General features: G+C 39.6%; 2 protein-coding genes across 5 annotated transcripts in view; one reads left to right on the top strand and one right to left on the bottom strand.

The window, feature by feature from the left end:
- LOC136877569 (serine-rich adhesin for platelets) overlaps positions 1 to 21,521 on the top strand; it is a 467,126-nt gene that overhangs the window by 382,194 nt on the left and 63,411 nt on the right. For all 4 annotated transcript variants that reach the window (XM_067151717.2, XM_067151719.2, XM_067151715.2 and 1 more), the window contains one exon: positions 8,955 to 9,889. In XM_067151717.2, coding sequence (XP_067007818.2) covers positions 8,955 to 9,889 — 935 coding nt within the window. The remainder of the gene's footprint in view (positions 1 to 8,954; positions 9,890 to 21,521) is intronic.
- On the bottom strand, positions 15,078 to 15,381 carry LOC136877572 (dolichol-phosphate mannosyltransferase subunit 3-like). The gene has a single exon (XM_067151724.2). The coding sequence runs from the start codon at positions 15,325 to 15,327 to the stop codon at positions 15,157 to 15,159; it is 171 nt and encodes a 56-aa protein (XP_067007825.1). The 5' UTR covers positions 15,328 to 15,381; the 3' UTR covers positions 15,078 to 15,156.

Below are 21,521 nucleotides of genomic sequence, written 5' to 3'. Positions count from 1 at the left end.
AACTCTACCATAAATATCCCAACAGAGATTCAGTTTATTCTGCCATCTGATAGAGTAAAACAGAATGGTGAAATTGACTTGCAGGCTATTTCTGCATGTGTCAGCTGAGGCCATGCAATTATAATTATCATGTACAAGCCTGTATAAAGAGAAAGCTATAGCTTCTCGTTTTCATTTGCCACTTCCTTGTGGTTTATTTGAACATCTATTTACCAGTTTTGAAGCCTAAAAGTAATAATAATAATAATAATAATAATAATAATAATAATAATAATAATAATAATAATAATAATAATTTGATAGTTCTGAAAGGCTTGCCCTTCTAAAACTGGAAGCATTATCTCTTTTCCTTCGGTGTGAGAGTTTGAGATGAATTTCAAATTGGCAAATTTAATCGAACATATCAAAAATACACAGTAATACGTACTTCCATTTCTGTTTGCAGAAATATGCTGAATGTTTTATTTCCTGAAAAGCTTAATACTTATCTGCATTAAAGTGTTTGTTGTAGCCAGAAGACTCAATAATTAGAAGTTCTCATTTTTATAATAAAAAGAAATAGTGTTATTTAAGTTGTGGTTGTACTGCAAAACTAACATTCCAAGAATAGGTATCTAAAATCTACCTAATGAATGATATGATATCAAACAAATGCCATGCAGTGTTCCATTTATATGACTTTTGAAATATACATCAGTTGAAAAGTTTCTATTTTTAAGCACTCCTTTCTATAATTTCTTTTTGCGTATGGCTTGTAGTTCTGAGAGTGTCTGAGGACATGTTCGGCTCACATTTTTGTAGCTTCCTTACCCAGTATACCCCATGGGAGTGAGCTAAGTGTACAGTTTTCTGAGGGTGTTGTCTGTAGCCTCAAGGAAGGTACCATCCCATCATCCCCCTGTGGGTAGGGGCGGTAGAATAACACCCATGGTATCCCCTGCCTCTCGTAAGAGGCGACTAAAAGGGGCCCCAGGGGCTCTGTACTTTGGAGCGTGGGTTGGCAACCACGGGGTCCTCAGCTGAGTCCTGGCATTGCTTCCACTTACTTGTGCCAAGCTCCTCACTTTCATTTATCCTATCCGACCTCTCTTGGTCAACTCTTGTTCTTTTACGACCCCGACGCTATTAGGTTTGCGAGGGCTAGGGAGTGTTTCATTTTCACGCCCTTCGTGGCCCTTGTCTTCATTTGGCCGATATCTTCATTTTTCGAAGTGTCGGATCCCTTCCATTTTTCTCTCCGATTAGTGTTATATAGAGGATGGTTGCCTAGTTGTACTTCCTCTTAAAACAATAATCACCATCACCACCACCATCCCATCATTTGTCTGGAGTTGAAATAGGAAACCATGGAAAACCGTTTCGAGGATGACCAACGGGGGATTCAAACCCAGCTGTCTATAGAATATAGAACTGACCGTGCTGCAATGCGCTGAGCTAACTTGTTCAATATATACAGTTATATAAATGTATCTGTCTATTCATAAAGTTGTCTCACTACACCTCTGTAAATCAGTTATTCATTAATTTTTTTTTCTATTTGCTTTACGCCGCACCGACACAGATAGGTCTTATAGCGACGATGGGATAGGAAAGGCCTAGGAAGAGGAAGGAAGCGGCCGTGGCCTTAATTAAGGTACAGCCCCGGCATTTGCCTGGTGTGAAAATGGGAAACCACGGAAAACCATCTTCAGGGGTGCCAATAATGGGACTCAAACCCACTATCTCCCGATTACTGGATACTGGCTTTACTTAAGCGACTACAGCTGTCGAGCTTAGTAATTCATAATATTAAAAGCTGTCCTGATAACATGGACATCTCACTAAATATTATTACCATCAGTGGGGCGAATGAAACAGACTTATAATCCATTCCAGCCATTCGTCATTAGTTTACAGCTGTGAAATACCAATCATGCTTCTAGACTCTGTTTAATATGGTTAACCTTTCTCTGTATTTAAGTAAATGTTACTCCTGGCCATACACTTCCGAAATTGGTAGCCAAAATTTTGGATATTGTTTGGACTGCTAATCAAATTTGGCTGTTGATGTGTGTTTGGAACCAGAAGCATGTTATATTTGCATTGCAGTTGTGCTATTTAGGAAAAAAATACAGTGGAACCTCGATTATCCGATCCCGGAACCTACGTTTTCCCGGATCATACATTCAAATTACGTGGTCCCGCGAGCTTTGTAATTAAATCACATAAAAATCCTGCATTATCTGTTCCTCAAAAAAACGATTTCCTGTATCAACCGTCCAGAAATTTCAGTCCCATCAACGCTAAATCCTCAATTAAGCGTTTTTCAATAACCTGTATCTCACGAAAGGACAGCTATGGCTTTTTTATGGATATTGGCAAGTAGTGTACTGGAAAAGCAATTGGCAGTGAACTTGCATAAGCGACCATCTTAGCATTGAATTCGGGTGGTATTGTTTAGAGAATCTTTGGAATTATAAAGCGGAGAGTAGCTACAATAACTGTAAGGAGATACAGAGCATTTCGACAGCTCTACTTGAAGACGGAACAAGTTTCGTCTAATGTTCACACTTATAAAACATCCACATTATGTCCAGGATTAGATGTTTATATTTTTACTTTTTTTTATTGTATTGCCGAACAGGTTTTCGGCACTTTCCTCTGGGCACTGTATAGTAACTGGGCTTTCAGGCACGAATCAAAACTGTTCCTTCTTCCCACAAATCTTGCACAAACCTAGTATTTTAATATTATCGAGACCAGAACAGATGTTGCACCTTACATACAAAAAGCCATGGGAGGTCTTGGGATTGCCTGTTACTGTTTTGGTCCTAATATAAGACTGGGAATATTACGTTTTTGTGTTAAAAGTTAAAAAAACTGCAGTCATTTTATTTGTGCATGTTATATGTACAAAATAAATGGTTTGTATCATTTCCATCTCGTACTGACATGTGCAGCAAGCGCGCTTTCAAGCTGAGCCCAAGGTCACAAATAATCGTAATTTCTGAAGTTTTGATGATTTTTTTTTCTCTTTCCAATTTGATTGGATTAGTAACAGGCAGAATTGAATATAATGCATTTGAGAACTTCTGAGAATCGATACTTACCTTTGAAACCGTTCTAGAGTTCAGCCGTTGAAAGTCGATGTAGGCCTAATTTACGCAGTACAAGATTTCCAAAAACTGACTACGAACCAAATTACAATGGAAGATTAAGAAAAGAAGGGATTTTGCCATCATGCTGGGTGCTTTTGTATCTAATGTGCTTTATTTTATTAGATAAGAGAATTAAAAACTACTTGTCGTCGATTGTCGTTTGGCTTGACGTTATTAGATTTTTCGAAGAGTTGCCTAATCAAAGTTGCAAAAACTGAAAGAAGTTTTCAGGGAAACTGACGAAGTTACCCCTTTAAAACTGAATATAAGGTAGCGATATTTTGAACTCTTGTACCGGTAATTAATGCTTGATGCCGCTTTTGCGGTCTAACTTGCCTGCCTCTCATCCGGAGGGCCTGGGTTTGATACCCGGCCAGGCCAGGCACTTTTACCTGGATATAAGGGCTGGTTCCAGGTCCACTCAGCCTGCGTGATTACCTTTAATTGAGGAGCAATCTAATGGTGAGATGGCAACCCCGGTCTAGAGAGCCACCAGGAATAATGGCCGAGAGGATTCTTCATACTGACCATGCATCACCTCGTAATCTGCAGGCCTTCGAGCTGAGGAGCGGTCGCTTGGCAGGCAAAGGCCTATTGGGGCTGTGGTTTGGTTTGGTTTAGGAGTGTTCTAAGATTGTAATTATACATATTTCATTTTTGTTATGTTTAGCCAAATTGCTGCTGGCTTTCATTCATTCCCGGATTTTCTGTTTTCCTGTATTGTACGTATTATTTTAATGGTCCCTCCAAAAACGGAGAATCAAGGTTCCACTGTATAATGTATGGAATAATTTTGTTAATACTTTTTGTAGTTTTATGTACTGATGCTGACTGAAAAGAGAAATTTTAATACATACAATAAACATCAGAAATCCGGACTAATGTGAGGGCGCTGTGTGAAGAAGGCAATTCTCTTACTTTTGTTTTTTTACCCTTTCTTTCTTAGGAATGAAGATGATATTGTGATTTGGAGAGAAGATGGCATGAAGATTCAAGAACAGTTGGATGTGGTGAATGGGAAGATCGAAGAATATGGATTGAAAATAAGTGTAGAAAAAAATAAAACTCTTGTTATGACTAGAGAAGAGAAAGAAGGGAAAGGTCAGATTAGACTTGCAGACAAGACTAGGCAAATGCTGGGGCTGTACCTTAAGGCCACGGCCGCCTCCTTCCAACTCCTAGACCTTTCCTGTCCCACTGTCACCATAAGACCTATCTGTGTTGGTACGACGTAAAGCCAGTAGCAAAGAAAGAAAAAACTTGCAGACAAGCCCCTGGAAGTAGTGGAGATGTTCAAATACCTGGGGAGTGAATTAATGGAGAATGCTCGACTGGATGCTGAAATTAATAAGAGGATTCAAGCTGGAAGCTGTTTCTATGCTAGTGTAAGAAACATGTTATGGAACAAAGACGTGCCAGTGGAAGCAAAGGAAACTGTGTACAAGACGTATTACGTACCCATAACAACTTACGGAGCAGAAACTTAAACAATGACAAAGAAGGATGAGAGTCAAATACAGGCAGCCAAAATAAAGTTCTGGAGGAGTATGATACAGAAGAGTAGAAGAGACAAAATTAGGAATGAGAAAATCCGGGAAGAAATTGAAGTAGAAAAAATGAACGATAGAATAGAGAAGAGCCGATTAAGGTGGTTTGGGCACATAAAGCGAATGAGTGATGAAAGAATGCCAAAAAAGGTGATGGAAATGCAAATGCAAGGAAGGAGAGTCTGCGGAAGACCATGATTGAGATGGAAGGACACAATCCAACGCAAGAAACCTGGACTGGGACACATTGTTAGAGGAGGAGTGGTGGAAAGACCGAAGAAAGTGGAGAGGAACCGTATTTGCCCCTACCTGGCTACAGCTGGATATAATAATAATAATTTTGTGTGGCTATTTCTAGCTGGTTGCAGCCCTTGTAAGGCAGACCCTCCGATGAGGGTGGGCAGCATCTGCCATGTGTAGGTAACTGCGTGTTATTGTGGTGGAGGATAGTATTATGTGTGGTGTGTGAGTTGCAGGGATGTTGGGGGCAGCACAAACACCCAGGCTCCGGCCCATTGGAATTAACCGATGAAGGTTAAAATCCCCGACCTGGCCAGGAATCTAACCCGGGGCCCTCTGAACCGAAGGCCAGCGGACCATTCAGTCAACGAGTCGGACTACAGCTGGATAATGGGAAGCGATGATGATGATGATAGTAAAACGTCTGAAATGCGGACTAATGTGCACCGGATGGTCCGGAAAACACAAAATCCGGATTCATACAAAGACTCTATTAGCAGACCCGGCCAACAGCTCGAAACTGCAGATGACGATGATGATGATGATGATGATGATGATGATCACAAAGATTCTATAGAGTTTTATTTTACAGTAACAACATTACATACTAAATATACAATAATAACATTATACACTATGTAATATAATAATCCTGAATTCAGGAAACTGACCCTCAATAGGTTTGCCATAAGACAGAGTATTGTATTGTAAGATTTTTCCTTTTTTTTTTTTTTTTTTTTTTTTTTAGAGTATAAATGGTTTCTTAAAAGAAGCATGGATAATGCATGGAAGCCATCTTGGCAGTCATGGCTAGGCAGCTTTCCGTGAGGGCAAATCCCTTCCACAACTCAACCATCGTCCCCAGTATGGTACATCTTGCACACACTATCAATCCATAAACAGTGACAGAGTTTGTGGTTTTTTCTCCGTGATGTAATTGGATACTGGAAAATAAATTGCCTGTTTCTTGGAGTGCACACTGTGCAGCTGTTGTTCGCACCATTTTTTAACCCTTTCTTTCTTAGCCTTTCCCTGAAGGTTGTACTGTATTTAAGTACAGTATAAAACATTAGTCAAATATAAAAAGCAAACATATAAATAATGAATTAAAAATTAAGAGTTCTTAATTATCTTTTGTTATTAAGAAGGTTGTTATTGTAGCCTGTGTTTAACTTGCTGCATATGTTTCTTAGAAGAAATGTGCCTCTCCTTTCTAAAAAGTACAAGGTTGGTAGCTGTTGCTTCTTCCTGATGTTTCACATAGTGTATTACTTGTTAAATTGCCGTGAATGTCTTGTTGGATACCATGTCTATAATGTTGCTATCGATGAACTCGTGTTCTTCATTCCCTGTCATATGCTTGCTTAGTCCATTATTTACTATTTGTTCACATCCAAGAATTTTTTAAGAAATGTAATGATCTAAAAATCATCTTTGTCCTCTGTTTCTTTTGCACAAGGTTTATTGCTTTTTCCTACCAGCAATTTCCCATGCCATGTCTCACTGACCTTGTGGTCCAAGAATTTTCTCCATGACCGTGCTGATGTTAATGGCTTAACCCTTTCCCGCCCGCATTTTCACTCCGCTTATCCCCAGGTTTCAACCTATTATTTAGCAAAAACTGAAACGGTCCGTATTGTTTCAGATAAAGTTAAATACAGTAAAAACTATTGATCACAATGAATTCAAATTTTCAATAACATTAGAAAATATACCATCACATCCATTTCTCTGTTTATTGAGTCATAATGTGTTCTTCAACCCCCCCCCCCCTCCTGGTGATACTCGACACAGAGACAGACTGCATTTGTCACATTCCTATGTTGTCTGAATCCCTCAAAACCAATAATCACGTGCTTCTGGAAGTAGAATGATACCCATGTATATAAGATTTTATTTCATCTGGGCAAGTGTCTTCCCATTCTGTTTTTATTTTACCGGAATGCGACTGTTTGAATGCTACAATGTTATATGCGTAATAGGCTATGTCACTGAATAGTTTTTCTCCTCCTAACATACGTAAAAAACCAATCTTTCCCCTAATACTCTTTCCGAATTATTCGCAGGTTCAACATCATCCATTTAATCATTCGGAGTAACGAAACGTAATATTTGTGTTACCTGAATTGCCGTGGCATCGCCATCAGGTCCGAGTTATCGATATTCGTTTTCATTCATATCACTGTTATCGTTGATATATTATTCACTATTAAAAATTCACCTGCACCCCTAGTCAAGGATTCTGTGCCACATTTTTGGCCCATATTCAGCTCAGTTTCAATATACGCGATATTCAATCTCGCCATGTTCACGAACGAAACAGCTGACCCGCGCTCGCGGAAGTTCAAGACCGTTGCCTAGGCAACGTCAAGACAGATTATCACTCTTCCTTTATTTCCTAAGACTTGTAGATTGCACTGCGTGTTCATAAATGCCTTATAAACACTTCGCTGAAGAGAAAAATAAAAAAACTATCTCACAGATCGCAGACGAAAGCAGATAATGCAGCCGGGCGCTTTCGGGCGCTAAGGACCGGACGGCTAAATGAACAGTCGGGCGCTTTCGGGCGCTAAGGGCCGGAAAGGGTTAATTTCATCCCACATTTGAGAGACCCACATAAGATCATCTAACATATTCACATTTTAAATGCTTTCAGGAACAACTCATACCAACAGTCAATACTGTCTGTAGTTTTAGGTGATATGATCACTTGATTGATTCAAACTCTTTGATCCATTGGTTGACATAGTGATGTGACATTGGGAGGCCAAAAAAAAATCACTTTTGTTCAGTTCATCTGCAGCAGAATGCTTGGGCGCATTATTGAGCACTTTTCTTGGGAGATTGTTTGCTTCTAAAAAAAATATTCTACAAATGGAACAAACTGCTTATAATACCATTCCCAGAAAATTGCAGAGTTCATCCAAACACCTGGTTGATCTTTTCACCATACAGGCAATGAGTAGTTCTCCTGAATGTTTTTGAAATCTCTTGGCTTCTTCGCTTTCCCAATAACAGTGGAAGCTCGTGCATTCCCGTAACATTGCTACAGGCCAAAATAATTAGTCTTTCTTTTTTCTTGTACCCAGGGGCACTCTCTTACTGTTTTGAGGCCAGAGTTGTGCTCAGTAGCATTCTAAAATTCAACCCTCTTCCGTCACAATTATAAATCTCTTCTTCCGATACACCTGCATTGTCACACAGTCCATGTTAAAAAACTTTGACTTCTGTTACACCTTGTTTATTGGCCGATAGATTCTCTCCACTTATTTGTAACTTGCGCACACCATAGCAATATTTCCACTTTTCTGTCACTTGCTTTTAATTCATTAGAATCGTTTCCCAATGCCTTACAAAATCGAGGGCTTTTTCTTGTAGAATTGACTCTGAAATCAGCCATCTTTTTGATCTGTACTGAGTAAATCAAGCACTTCATTTACCTTATAGTTAATGGCTTTCTTCATCATCTTACGATGTATTTATTCCACTGGGTCGAGCACCGCTTCTCTCTGTCAGCACAAGCTTTCTTCTAAGCACTCGCTGTGCTCTTTCCTAATGCCATTTCAGCTGCTATCTTCTTTGCTGTGTCTCCAGCACCCAAACACGTTATTGTGTGATGCTTTTGTTTCATTATTACTACAGCCTTTTTTTCTTTTTACTGTGCTTCGATTGTGACGCTAATAAAAATGACACATACTGTGCATCTTCACTCTATCCACAGTGATAATAAATATTGTCCTGTAACATTCACGACTAACAAACTCTGAATGAAACGGGATGAAACGTGAGTTCAAGTAAACAACCTCCCCATCTCTCGCAATCCCAGTGTGCGCCTCATCCTTGTATTCCTTCTTATGCTACATTCCAACTCAGTAATGTAGTTTATTACACCCCGGCCCAAAAACATTAACTTGTCAAGTGCATTTAAAAAAATGAATCACCGTAAACCTAGCTGGATATGAGAGGTTGTACTGTATTTAACAAGGAATTGTATCTGATGGAGACTTTTTATTTCCTTTCTTTATTACAGACGAGAGTTGGAGCACCAGTGGGTTCATCGTCTACGAAGTCCAGTTGCTCTAGATGCTACTCTGGCTGGTGGAGACCATTCTACATCAAGTGACAGAAATCGTGATCGAGAGCACCGAGTTAGAGGGATGATGTACCGTAGGTATCATCGCCATAGGGTGCATGGTGATACAGGTTCCGAGCATCCGGATAGAGATCGTTCTTCAGATCGAGGATCAAGTCGTGGGCGAGGGGAATGTGGTAGAAGACTGAGCTCTCGTATGATGAATTGTCTTGCAAGGCATAATCATAATTTCACTCACCATTCAAACAACAATAATTGTAGCAACAACAGCAGTAACGGTAGTGGTAGTCATCAGACTCACAGTTCGCTAGGAATGCATCCTGGCCGATTGATACCATCTGGGAGAGGTGGAGGTCAGTCTCCTTCCTTCGATCGTGCTCCAGGTCGAGCATCACCAGCCCGTCGCACTGTGACAAATGACAGTAACGGCAGTCCTGGCGGGATCATGGTGAGGGTGCAGCAGTATGAAACACGAACTACAACAACGGCAGCTCAGAATACACATCCCACCTCAGTCACCAACACAACTGGTAACATGCCACAGCATCAGCAGCACGATGCATTCACGGTGCCCTTGGTGCGGGTAAATGACATCCTGATTCCTGACACAGCAGTTTTGAATCATCAGCCATGGTCTCGGGCACGTTCCCCGCCTCCTCGTCCAAGTTCACCATTTCGGAATCCATTTGCTTTGAACGTCCCACACGAACATCGTATGCTGGGTGCATGGCATGAACTTTTTCCCTATGGGTCTAGTAGCAACTGGCGTCCACGGTTTTTGCATCCTCGCTACATGGGTCATAGTCTGTATAGTGAGGAGCAGGAGGATGTGTATCATGGTCACCCTGGAGAAAACTTCAACTTCATCAGAGGTGTGTTATAATTTGTTATTATGAACAATTTGATTCGTGGTAAACTAGATTCACTGGTAAAAGCATGGGCCTCCTTTATTTTCTTTAAAATTGTTGTCATTTGTAGTTTTATGAAAATAATTTAAAGTTCATTGCAGTTCATTTAGTCATTCATTTATTTCATGATACATATGTAACATTGAATACGCACCAGCCAACAGTGATATGAAAAGATTTTTCTTTTTTCTTGCAACATTGTGTTTAAACTTCTGAGGCTCCTTTCAAATGAAACTGAAGAATTTTACAAACCAGTAAGCTCGTTTGTAACAGTATTTGAGTTACTGTACTTTACTGTGTAAAAATGTGTGTGCCGGGCTGAGTGGCTCAGATGGTTAAGGTGCTGGCCTTCTAACCCCAGCTTGGCAGGTTCGATCCTGGCTCAGTCCGATGGTATTTGAAGGTGCTCAAATGTGACAGTCTCATGTCGGTAGATTTATTGGTACGTAAAAGAACTCCTGCGGGACTAAATTCCGGCACCTCGGCGTCTCCGAAGACCGTAAAAGTAGTTAGTAGGACGTAAAGCAACTAACATTATTCATTATTAGTATTTCGTACAAGGCTTTCACAGAACTCATTTTCATCGATGAAAGATCTTTGACTCCTCGGAGGTATATTGACAAGATTCTAATTGAACATGTGGTACCATTTGTATTAATGCATGACAGTGCCCATTCTCAGGCTACCAGGATCATGGATGAATTTCTTCACTATGATGGATGAAATAGGAAGGCATGGCCAGTACGTTCCAGGCATCAACTCTATTTAACATGTGTAGGACATGCTAGGACAGAGTTAAGAGGTCGTGTGTATCCTCAAAAGCAACTTACATCAGCTCCAAAATACTCTCAACTCTCTACCGATCGTAGGTGTGCCTCCCACTACCTGGTGTTGGTATGTTTCAGCGCCCTGGTGGTCTCTCTCCTTCCTTGCAGCTTAGAAAAGTAGATAAACAAGGCACGTGTTCAGGAATCATTTTTGTGAGGCTCTGAGAGTCTGAGTTTGACAGTACACCTGTTGGAACTGCAGTTTAAAATTTATGTGCAATGTTTGATGTTTTAAAAGCTTTTTAATCATGTAACTGTTGGTTTTATCAATTGTATTGGTTGAAGAAGTCCCATAAAAGGGATGAAATTTGTACCTAAAAATGAGCTATTTATAAATGTTAAGAAGAAGAAGAAGAAGATGATGATTTTAAGAATCTGAAGTGATATTAAATAAGGTGGAACCAAAATCATTTCCTTTCGAGGTTATTGTATGTCAGTTAGAACCCATGAACAAGGGAGACACAAGTTAATATTTCGATTTCGCTTTCAGTTTAGTGCCACCATTGTTTCACGTAACAAGTGGTGACACATTCCAAATGATTAGCTCAAAAGAGTGGTAAATTATATGCTCAGATGATGAACTTGAATCTTATGTAAGGTACTGTGATGATGAAAAGTGGTCTTCATGATGGTGGTGGTGAAAGAGAAAATATTGTGACTACATCGATTGTACCTTCAGTTATGTTACATTAGATGTAATGTGGTCATACCTGGAAATTATATTACAATAGGAGTGGACTAAAGTCTCGATACTGAGGAATATTCCCATAAAACCCATCCTACAGACGACATATACGGACAAAAAAAAGTATTTACGGCTATTCCAGACAATATTTTAAAAACATTTCTCAGAATATCAAGTACAACTAGCTGAAAATCTACTGATCAGGTATGCAAATATGTTAAAATGCATGGAATATGGAGTAATGATTAATACTTCAGAATTTTGTATCAAAATACTGATTAGTACTGGAGATATTTAAAGAACAGTGTGTTTATACAGCTTGAGGATTGAGGAAGCTTGTTAGCATGCAGAAGACATATAAATACCCTTCACGCCAGGCATGGGGTAAAGTGAAGAATGGAACAGCATTGACGACTGTCATCCAGAATCTATTGAAGGGTTGAATTTGCATGTGATAGCAGTCACATAGTTGGAGGAGGACAATACCTGTTGTTATAAACACGTGGGTGGCCAAAAAACCAATGAATCATTTGGAAGAAAATTGATGCATTTTGCACATTTTAATGATACCCATTGTTTGGTGCTGAAAATAACAAGGAAAAACATAATGAAAAGAGTTTGTTTGCTGAAAAGCATTGTTTTCATCATTTCATAATTAGTTTACTGGTTTTTACGTGGTAAAACAAATTGAGAGACTATTGGTGGTACAGTTATTTTTTGCCAGTGATAGTAGTACTATATTTTCACTTGTATGCAAAAAATCTGGGCCATACTCGTAGATTCCAATGGTGTTTTTTCTTCTGTAAGGTTTTCACATTTATCTAACACCTGACTCCATCCAGCCCTTTCTGCTTCTCTCTATGACTGGCTTGATGTAAATCTGGAGAAACAAATAAGAACCAATGAATGATGTTACATTTGGTATAAAATGAAGAGCAGGGTCAGAAATAGCCTCCTTTAATGAAATTTGCTATGACTGGAGTAAATAAGTAGTGGTGGGTTTAACCCAGTGTAATACGGTTAGAAACTTGTATTGTAGAGAGGAGGGAGAGGGAGGGTTGGGTGTTGCTCTCCACTCATCTTTTAGGGAGAAGTACTAAAGTAACTTGTCAGTCATGTTGCTAGAAGTGTGCAAGTGGGAAAAAGTGTTTGACACTGGAGAAAACCTTTCATTACCTACCTAAATTTCCCCGTTCGTATATGGGCAAGATTGTAACTACAGGTAACTTGCTCACAAGTGTACGTAAGGCGAGACAGCCACATAATTCCAGCTGTGAGATTTGAAAGTTCCTACAGTCATCTTCTTCATCCATTCCCTTTTCCAGATTCTCTCTGGGTAGAGCAGTGTACCAAAGCCCTCCACCTTCCCCTCTTCTAGTACTTTATTGCTATCAACTCCTCAATTTGTCCACAACAGAGCTCCTCCATCTCATTCTCGGCCGTCCCCTAGGCCTCTTTGCAGACCCTATATCCATAAGTGTTCTCCTTGATATTCTCTCTCTTGGCATTCTCATCATGTGTCCAAACCATTTCAGTGTTGCTGTTCCTACAGTACATTGATTGATTGATTGATTGATTGATTGATTGATTCCTTATGCCTAGTCTTTTCTTAAATGATTTCAAATCGGTTGGAAATTCATTGAACATTTCCTTGGTAAATTATTCCAATCCCTAATTCTTCTTCTTGTAAACAAATATTTGCCCCAATATGTCCTCTTGAATTCCAATGTTATCTTCATCTTATGATCTTTTCTGCCTTTAAAAGCTACACTCATATTCTGTGCCATTTCTACCGACAGCTCGGAGAGTAACACTTAGTCTAGCAACTCGTCTCCTTAGTCCTAGTTCTTCCCATCCCAAATTGTACAATATTTTTGTAATGCTAATCTTTTTTTAGAAATCACTCAGAACAAATTGTGCTACTTCTGGATCTTTTTTTTTCAGTTCTTGAATAAATTAATTCTGGTTGGAGGCCTCATACACTGGAACCGTACTCTAATTGCAGTCTTACCAGTGACTTATACACCCTCTCCTTCACATCCTTACAATAACCCCTAAATGCCCTCATAACCATATGAAGAGACCTGTAACCTTTGTTTACAATACCGTTAAAGCGATTACCCGCAATGAAGATTTTCCCTTCTATTAACACCTGGGTACTTACAATGCCCCAACACTGTAAATAAAACTGAGAGGACTTTTCCTCGTGGTGAAACTTACAACCTGACTTTCACCCTGTTTACTATTATACCATTGTCTGCTGTCCATCTCACTGCATAGTTACTCTCTACTCGTGTCAGTTGTCAACTGTTTAAAGATGGCGGCTTTGTTAATATCCTACAAGTGAAGTGTTTTTGTTTTGCGATACGGTGATTAAGGTTATGTGTATATTAATTTGCGAATATTTGTAAATAAAAGTATTGTACCAACTGACAGCATCTTATGTGCATCTGTGTGGATACGTTAACTGGCGACCGTGGACAGGACTATTGAATCTATTGGACTCGAAAATGAAGAACCAGAGGACCGTTGTGCTGCTCAAACAGTTAACTTCCTTCATTCAGGCCCAGGCTAAGGACATCGGGGCCCAGTTGGGAAAATTCGAGAAGAAAATCGGGGCCCAGTTCAAGACCGGATTGACGTCAGAAGAGGGAGCTGAATACCCAATCGCTGGACAGGAGAAGAAAGTACGACGCAGCCCACAGTTATGTTTGACCTGCAAAGAAGCTGTGGGAGAGTTCGGCGGGCGCGGCGATGTTCACCAGCCGGGAGCCGACTGCAGAGGCGGCTGCGGGAGGGGACGCAGCACGCCGATGGAATGTCGCGGGTGTTCGACGCCGAGACCGAACACCCAAACGACACGACGGTGAATGGGCCGTACCAGCATGAAACCAAGGGCAAGGCGCTCGCCAACCACAGTAAGCTCCACGGCACCATAAACCGTCCAGGGAGGATGTTCAGCGTGGAGCAGAACCACGGGGAGGACCAGACGATGTCCCAGGAGATGGAGGCAGCGATGGCAAGGACACAGCCAGTGGGACCCCCTCTACGAGACGAAGAACCAGTGGGGTCGGAACCGACAACCAAACGAAGGTGACACCTGACAGAACACCAAGATATGAACGAGGGGAAAGCCAGCGGAGCTTCGAACGCCACGCGAGGACCTGCGGATCAACATCACCAAGAACTAAGACACTATTGACAGGACCCAGCAGACCCACCATGGGAAGGTGGTGGTCCCCGACGAGACCGCCGGGCTACGAACCATGGACTTTGACAATGCCAACAGGAGGGCTGTGTGAGTGAGGTAGCCTGTGTGTGGTTAAATAGTGAGGACAAAGGCAAAGTCGAAGAGTGTGACAGTGTGTGGAAATTGTTTCATGTTATAGGGGGGATATTGACGCAAGTGCGATAACAGGTATAACTTGAAAACAATATTCTCTCACCCATGGGTAACTAATGCAGATATCAAGCTCAAATTATTATTATTATTATTATTATTATTATTATTATTATTATTATTATTATTAGTAGTAGTAGTAGTAGTAGTAGTAGTAGTAGTAGTAGTAGTAGTAGTAGTAGTAGTATTTGTATGTATTTTATATGCATATAAATACACTAATACATCACATAGTGGTTATGCATTCATCATTGAGGTATTAAGAATTGTTTTCACTTCAGAGTTGGTGAAATATTTCAGGTAATCACAGAGGTAAATGTCACGCCTTAGTGTCAAACTTGAAGCCCTTCTTCGTCAAATCAGCCTTTGCTTGCTGTATATGCTCTTGCAATTCCTTAGCAGCATCTTCACAGTTGTTGAAAGTGTAGACTCTCCAAAGTACCACAAAAGCTGCATATACACCAAACATGACTAGAAGAATAACTGGCATGAATAATATGACATATCTTTATTCCTCAAAAACTGGCCATTGTCAAGTCACAAATGTGCCTCAGATATTTTCAAAAATACCAAGTCCAAACAACCATTCCATTAATTTGGTCATGTTTGTTCCAATGGCAGTACGGCGAGGGGATGTAAGACAGCCACTGTCAATATTTTCAAATAAAGGAGAACGGTTTACAGCATTTATGTGAAGAAGTAGTATGATAAACCTTCCGTAAACTTGAAGGACTGACATATGTGGCAGGAACCAATTTGGATTATCTGATTACTCCTAGCAACATCGTGTGATCATCGTGGCTACAAGATTGACGAAGGAAGTGAGTTACAGAGTGAATCGACGTGGTAATACAGATTTAATCAGGTAGACTAAGCTTCTGGGATATATTAAAGTCTCTACTTACTAATAGAATAGAGAATACTGAGAGAAAAATTGAAATTTTAGTGTTGAAATATTCTTGTTGTGAGAAGCCATCTTGTCAAAGATTTTAAACACACTAAGGTCGCACTCTACATTAGGAGTGTGTTGTGTGGCGGAGAATAAAGATAGTCAATCCACCATCTTGAGTCCTAAAGAGAAGAGAGAGACATGGAGACACAATCATATCAACCTCAATAACAAATCTCCCGGAGAAGATAATTGGAAGTTCAAAATCTGGTAATATTTTGAATTAACATTTTAAATTATATAGTATATAGTGAGTATCTTATATAGAGTGTACCATGCCTACCAACAACACTTCAGGAATGTCAAACAAAGAAATACTTCATAAATGTCCACAATACGATAATACCTTTGATGGTGATAGTGGTGCTGTCGGCTGTGATGGCAACTGCAAAAGATGGTTCCATAAAGACTGCACATCGTTGACAACTATGGAGTTCAATGCCCTCAAAAGCAAGAAAGGGAACTTGCTTTGGATGTGTAACAAATGCAGGAACCACCTAAAAACATATGGCATAAACACACCCTCGCAAGAAGAAAAAGAGGTTGGGAAAGATAAAGAAAGCCGTGGAAGAGAATAAAAAGACCTGCGACGAACTAAAGGACAAGATAAGAGGATATGGGAACACACTCTTGAAGAAGATGACCCTCATACGTGAGGCACAACTACAGCAAGCAGATTGCCTAGTAAATAATAAAACATCATACAGTTATGCCACAGTAACGTGCCAGAATATAGAAAAAGGTCACAAGTCGGACAGTACACAGATAAATCTTCCAACCGACAGCCTTCAACCTCGTGGAACAATAATCATGATGGGGAGAAGGGGAAGTACAAATGAACAAGTCAGACCTATTGTAATACAAACGAATAAGACCCAAGACCACCAGTTTGTAAACACTAGAGTACAAAGAAACGGAGTATAAGAGGAACAAAGACTGTCGGAAGTAAAGAACTCCAGTCTTAGTCAGCCTGGCTGTACGTTGGAGGCTTGTACCACAACACTGAAGCGGTGAAGCTAACGAAATACCTAAAGGACAACGGAATAATGGGTAACACACACGTAGAACAGCTGCCATCAAGAGGCACGAATAGCGCCCTCAAGGTTGGCATACCACTTGCAGAACTAGAAAAGGTGAAACAGTTAGATTTCTGGCCACAAGGGGTAACGGTTAGAAGATTCAATCTAAATTTTTATCGCCAGAGGAATACGGGCGTGGAACTGTAGGATCCTGATCACAAGAAACCCACTTGAAACCAAATTATCCGAACCAGACAACAAACAACCCATAAATAACAAGGTTAGAGTACTCCTATGGAATGTGGAAGGTCTAAGAGGTGTGATAAAATGATTTCCCAAACGATTTATTTAGAGATTTTGATATATGCCTCTTGACAGAGACATTTGCAACTCCAAAAAACAGAACCGATGTCCCAGGATACTATAACATACATGCTTTAGCAAAGAAAGATGTCAGAGGAAGACCATCTGGCAGGGTGGCCTGTCTGATTAAACCAAATCTGGCCCCATTCCAACTATTGATGACAGAAAACGACTTATTATTGGTCGATGCAAATATTGGTATAAGCATATGTGTATATTTCCGCCCTGACTGCAGTCCAATAGACATACTAGACTTTTTTTCAAAATGGCGCCCGGTAATGGCGACGTAGTGTTTTATCCTCCGAGTAAATTAACTGTAAAATGTGACGAAAAGTGCGGAAAATGTCGAAGATTAGTGAAAAATGGAATGTTGTGTGATTCATGTGATCGATGGTGGCATTATAAGTGCGGAAATTGCCCTAGAGACGTAAAAACTAATGAAAATGTTGACTGGATTTGTGAGCAGTGTGTTCGGAATATAGTTGGCGACGGCGTTGACGATGAAGCACAGAAAACAATCAATGAGGAATATAAAAGTGCATTAGTAATTATAAACATTCTACAAAAGGACAATGAGACTCTTAAAGTTGAAAATCAAGAATTAAAAGAAAGACTGCGATCGCTAGAATTTGGGACTGACCATTCTTCGAGTGATATACCGGTACCAGTAACAAACTCGAGCACGTGGTGTCAAGTAGTTAATGGATGGCCGGCTAAGAAGAAATCTACAACCGAATTTCCGGAAATAAACATCAGAAATAGGTTTTCTGCCCAAAATAATTCAATTCTGGAAGAAAGTGATCGCGCGCGTGATACCAAATCATCGCGATCTGTTGCCATGCCGACGTTAAAATTTAGGCCTAGATTTCAGATCCAAGACCCAGTTAGGCCTAAATCAGCAAAGGTAGCTGTGTTTGGTGATAGCCAAGGAAGGGGAATTGTGGGGGTGATAAAACGACGAGAATATAGCAGCAACCGGTGAAATATATCCAGGAGCTTCTATCAGCAGTGTCCTGGAAAACGTAGAAGAAGCAACAAGGAACTTCGGGAGCGGCGATGCAGTGCTTATCATCGGTGGGACGAACAACGTAGCTCACGGCGACGCCAAGAATGTAAGATCACAACTTAAACATACACTAGGGAAGCTGACCCACACTAACGTCTTTGTAGTGAACGTGCCCCACAGGCATGATTTGATTAGAGACTCGTGTGTGAACATTGATGTGGACAAGGTCAATACAGATATTGTTAAAATTTGTAAACATTTTGGGAATACTCAGGTTATTGAATGCAGCAGTTTTGAGAGATACTGTTATACAAAACATGGCCTCCATTTCAACAATTCAGGTAAACGAAAGATAGCAAATATTGTTCTAGATTTTATTAATCTTAAGATATGTACTGTAAAACAGGCAACTCCCTTGAGTTATAATACTGACCAGGAAAACTAGTAGAAAGAGCCACCTGTACTTCAAGCTGGCTCAGTCAACTAGAAAATGAAACTCAGGAAAGTAAAGAATTTCAACTTACCCAATTGCAACAGTCAAGTTTTAGGGAGGAAGGGGGTCTGAGATTGCTCTTGGTAAACTGTCAGAGTGTAGTAAATAAACAATTAAAATTCGGTACATTGATGGAATCTTATAAGACTGATGTGGTGATAGGAGTGGAATCGTGGTTGAGAGAAGGGGTGAGTAATAGAGAAGTATTTCCAGAAGGGTACACAGTCTATCGTAGAGACCGAGGAGATAAAAAGGGAGGGGGGGGTGTTTATTCTGGTGAAGGAAACTTATTGTTCACATGAATGGTTTACCGATGAAAGGGATGAAATATTAGGGATAAAATTAGTTTGTGATAATATGAAGGAGGTGGGAATTATAGGAACATACAGGCCTGGAAGAGAGGAAAGAGACATGGAAATCTTTGAGAAAATAATAGATTATACTCATAAAAACAATAATAATGATATGGTAATAATTGGGGGAGATCTAAATTTGCCTGAAGTTGAATGGAATGGAGCTGCAAGTGAAGCCCATGAACAGAAACTGGCAAATAAGTTAATTTGGGAGGGAGGATTTACACAAGTAGTACAAGAACCGACTCGTCTCAATAACTTACTAGATGTATTCTTGGTTAAACCATGGGAAATTGTTAATAAAACTGAAGTAATTGAAGGAATAGGAGATCATAAGGCTGTAATAATGGATGTAGGACTCGTACCAAAAAGGCTTAATAAGAGGGTCACACAAGACAAGAAAATGTACAAAAAAACTTAAGTTGATGAATTTGGGACTTACCTTAAATCACAATTCAGTTGTTGGATAAGTGAAGGGAGTAATGTGGATACACTTTGGGCTAAATTTAAAGGAAATATTTGGGAAGGACAGAAGAGATTTGTGCCCGTTAAGAAGGGTAAATTGACCTCGGACCCTGTTTATTATACAAGGGAAATAAGAAAATTAAAAAGAAAATGTAGAATAGTAAACAGGAAAATCAAAGAGGGTAGGGAGAGTAGAGAAACTAGAAAACAGCTAATGAGGGAACTGAATAGAGTGAAAAAGGAAGCAAAAGAGAATTATATGAATGGCATACTTCAAGAGGGTAATGATCACAAAGGGAAATGGAAAAAACTGTATTCATATATCAGGAATAAAAAAGGAAAGGGAATCCAAATTCCTACAATGGTGGGAGAAGGGGGTGAACATTATTTAACAGATACTGAGAAAGCAAACCTATTTAGTAGGGAATTCAGAGATTCAGTAGATGATTGTCAGGAGTTGGAAACTGTAACAAAAGATAGAGAGGGAGAGACACAGAGGGAAACAAGAAGCTTCTCATTCACAAATGAAGATATTTTCAGAGAAATCCAACTGCTTCAGCAAGGAAAAGCAGCAGGAAGTGATCAAATTACTGGGGAGGTATTAAAGACAATGAGGTGGTACATAGTCCCTTATTTAAAATTTCTCTTTGACTATGTCATAAATAATAATGTAGTACCAAAGGAATGGAAGGAATCTATAATAATACCAATTTATAAAGGAAAGGGTGATAAAAGGAAACCAGAGAACTACAGACCAATCAGCCTGACCAGTATAGTTTGTAAAATACTGGAGAGTTTAATATCAAAGTACATCAGAGGGATATGTGATGATAAAAATTGGTTCATGAGGAGCCAGTATGGATTTAGAAAGAAATTTTCTTGTGAGGCACAACTGGTGGGATTTCAGCAGGACATATCAGATCAGTTGGATTCAGGAGGTCAGTTAGATTGCATAGCCATAGATCTTTTCAAAGCCTTTGATAGAGTGGAACATGGAATATTATTAAAGAAATTGGAGGGAATAGGATTGGACATAAGGGTTACACGTTGGATAAAAACATTTCTAAATTCAAGGGTTCAGAAAGTCAAAGTAGGAAATAATGTATCTCAGGAAGAGAAAGTTTGGAAGGGAATTGCACAGGGTAGTATAATCGGTCCGTTACTTTTCTTAATATACGCAAATGATTTAGGGAACAATATAACATCAAAAATAAGATTGTATGCAGATGACATAATTGTTCATAGGGAAATAAACAACATTGAGGATTGTTCAAAATTACAAAGGGACCTTGAAAGTATCCAACAATGGGTTGAAGAAAATAATATGAAGGTTAATGGAGGCAAATCAACTGTTACAACTTTTACAAACAGGAGCTTTAAAACTGAATTTGAATATACTTTGGATGAGGTAGTTATCCCAAAAGTTGGCAAGTGCAAATACTTAGGTGTGAGATTTGAAAGTAATTTGCACTGGAAGGGTCATATTGATGACATTGTTGGGAAAGCATACAGATCGTTACATGTCATAATGAGGCTACTTAAAGGATGCGATAAAGAATTAAAAGAAAAAAGTTACTTGGTTCGTCCATTATTGGAATATGCAAACAGTGTTTGGGATACTCACCAAGAATACCTAATAAAAGAAATAGATAGTGTGCAGAGGAAAGCAGCAAAATTTGTAACAGGGGATTTCAGGAGAAAGAGTAGTGTATCAGAAATGTTAAAGGAACTTGGGTGGGAAACTTTAAGTAAGAGAAGGGAGAAAACTAGATTTATAGGATTATATAGAGCCTATACAGAAGAAGCATGGGGAGATATCCGTGAGAGGCTTCAGTTGGAAAATAATTATATCGGCAGGACTGACCACAAATATAAAATTAGAAGGAATTTTAGCAGAAGCGATTGGGGTAAATTTTCATTCTTTGGGAAGGGTGTGAAGGAGTGGAACAGTTTACCAGGGGTAGTGTTTGATCCTTTTCCAAAATCTGTACAGATATTCAAGAAGAGAATAAATAGCAACAGAGAAAATAAATGAA

Source organism: Anabrus simplex, chromosome 7 (assembly GCF_040414725.1).
Source record: "Anabrus simplex isolate iqAnaSimp1 chromosome 7, ASM4041472v1, whole genome shotgun sequence".
Taxonomy (NCBI): domain Eukaryota; kingdom Metazoa; phylum Arthropoda; class Insecta; order Orthoptera; family Tettigoniidae; genus Anabrus; species Anabrus simplex.
Note: the sequence above shows the minus strand (reverse complement) of the source record. Positions and strands in the feature narration are given on the sequence as shown.